This window comes from Buceros rhinoceros, unplaced genomic scaffold (assembly GCF_000710305.1).
Source record: "Buceros rhinoceros silvestris isolate BGI_N320 unplaced genomic scaffold, ASM71030v1 scaffold24831, whole genome shotgun sequence".
NCBI classification, from domain to species: domain Eukaryota; kingdom Metazoa; phylum Chordata; class Aves; order Bucerotiformes; family Bucerotidae; genus Buceros; species Buceros rhinoceros.
Genome location: NW_010395181.1, coordinates 1 through 1,385, shown reverse-complemented (window position 1 = coordinate 1,385; position 1,385 = coordinate 1). Strand labels below are relative to the sequence as shown.

At 61.5% G+C, this 1,385-nt stretch overlaps 1 protein-coding gene across 1 annotated transcript in view; it reads left to right on the top strand.

The window, feature by feature from the left end:
- Positions 1-1,199, top strand: part of DNPEP (aspartyl aminopeptidase) — a gene marked incomplete at both ends in the record, with an annotated part of 4,060 nt that extends 2,861 nt beyond the window's left edge. Inside the window, 4 exons of the mRNA XM_010145469.1 lie at positions 35-118; positions 388-548; positions 679-718; positions 1,098-1,199. Of these exons, the coding sequence (XP_010143771.1) occupies positions 35-118; positions 388-548; positions 679-718; positions 1,098-1,199 (387 nt within the window). The remainder of the gene's footprint in view (positions 1-34; positions 119-387; positions 549-678; positions 719-1,097) is intronic.
- Positions 1,200-1,385: the final 186 nt, after the last annotated feature.

Genomic DNA, 1,385 nt, shown 5'->3' with positions numbered 1-1,385 from the left:
GTTTCCGGGTGTCCTTTCTCCTCTAACCCTTCAGGCCTTGATAGACTCGTGCGCAGCGCCCTCCTCCCTCTCCCAGGAGCCCAACGTGCGTCTCATTGCACTCTATGACAACGAGGAGGTGAGCAAGGGACGTAGTTCTGGCATGGCTGGCACAGGGAGGGGCTCCATGTCCTCACCAGCCATACCCAGCAGGAGATAGACCCCAGGCCTCCGCAGGGCAAGGCGCAGGTTTGCTTATCCTCCGTGGAGCATGGCTCAGGCAGGGTGTGGGAAACACTGGTGTGGTTGGAAGCTGCTCTGCTGGCTTTGGGGACCCTCCTGTCACTCAGGCCCTGGGGTGCTGGGGGGTTGCGTCGGGTGGGTCGTGCTGACAGTGGTCCTTGGCAGGTAGGGTCAGAGAGCGCACAGGGTGCAGAGTCCTTGTTGACAGAGCTGGTGCTGCGCCGGATCTCGGCATCGCCACAAAACCTGACAGCCTTCGAGGAGGCTGTGGCCAAGTCCTACATGATCAGTGCCGATATGGCCCACGCTGTGCACCCTAACTACGTGTGAGTAGCCTGAGCAGACAGCCTGCCCTGCCAGCTGGGGGATGGATCCCCACTGATCCCCAGGGAGCATGGACCGGACACTCCTTGGTGCGTCAGACTGTAGCATGAAACTCCTTCTTCTCCTCTGCAGGGACAAGCATGAGGAGAATCATCGTCCGGCCTTCCACAAGGTGAGGGCAGCCGTCTGCTTTGGGCTGGGACAGACACTGTCCATCTGTCTTGCAGCACTGTGGAACACTCAGCTGCTGCCTGGAGCACAGTCCCAGGGTGCCTCTCAGCAGCACTCACGTGGGAGACGTTGGTCCTGCAGCAGCATTTGGCCATGCCACACATCTGGTGTTAACCACTTGGGACCACAGCCTTGTCCCTGGAGCCCTTCCTTGCTCTGAGCTGGGCTTGTTCCCATGGCAGGGCTGACCCATCCCCTTGGATCACCCAGGAAGGGGAGAATGGACTGGTGGTTTGGGGTGGGACAGCATTGCCTGAGCATGGGTGTTTCCAGCGCCACTGCCTATCCTCAGTGACAATCATGGGCCTTCCCTTGTGCAGGGCCCCGTCATCAAAGTGAACAGCAACCAGCGCTACGCCTCCACAGCTGTCACCGAAGCAGTCATCCGGGACATTGCTGCCCGTGTGGGTGTCCCTTTGCAGGTGAGCGGGGCTGGCTGAGCCCCCTCTGTGAACGTTACCAGCTTGGGCTGCGGCCCTGCCCCCGGGTTCAGGAGAGGGGCCCTGTGCCAGACCCCCACCCCTCAGTTACCCCTCAGTGACCCTCCCTGCTGGGGTCTGTGCCACCTGCTGCTCTGGGACTCCAGCTCCAGGGCTGCCTGCGGGAGC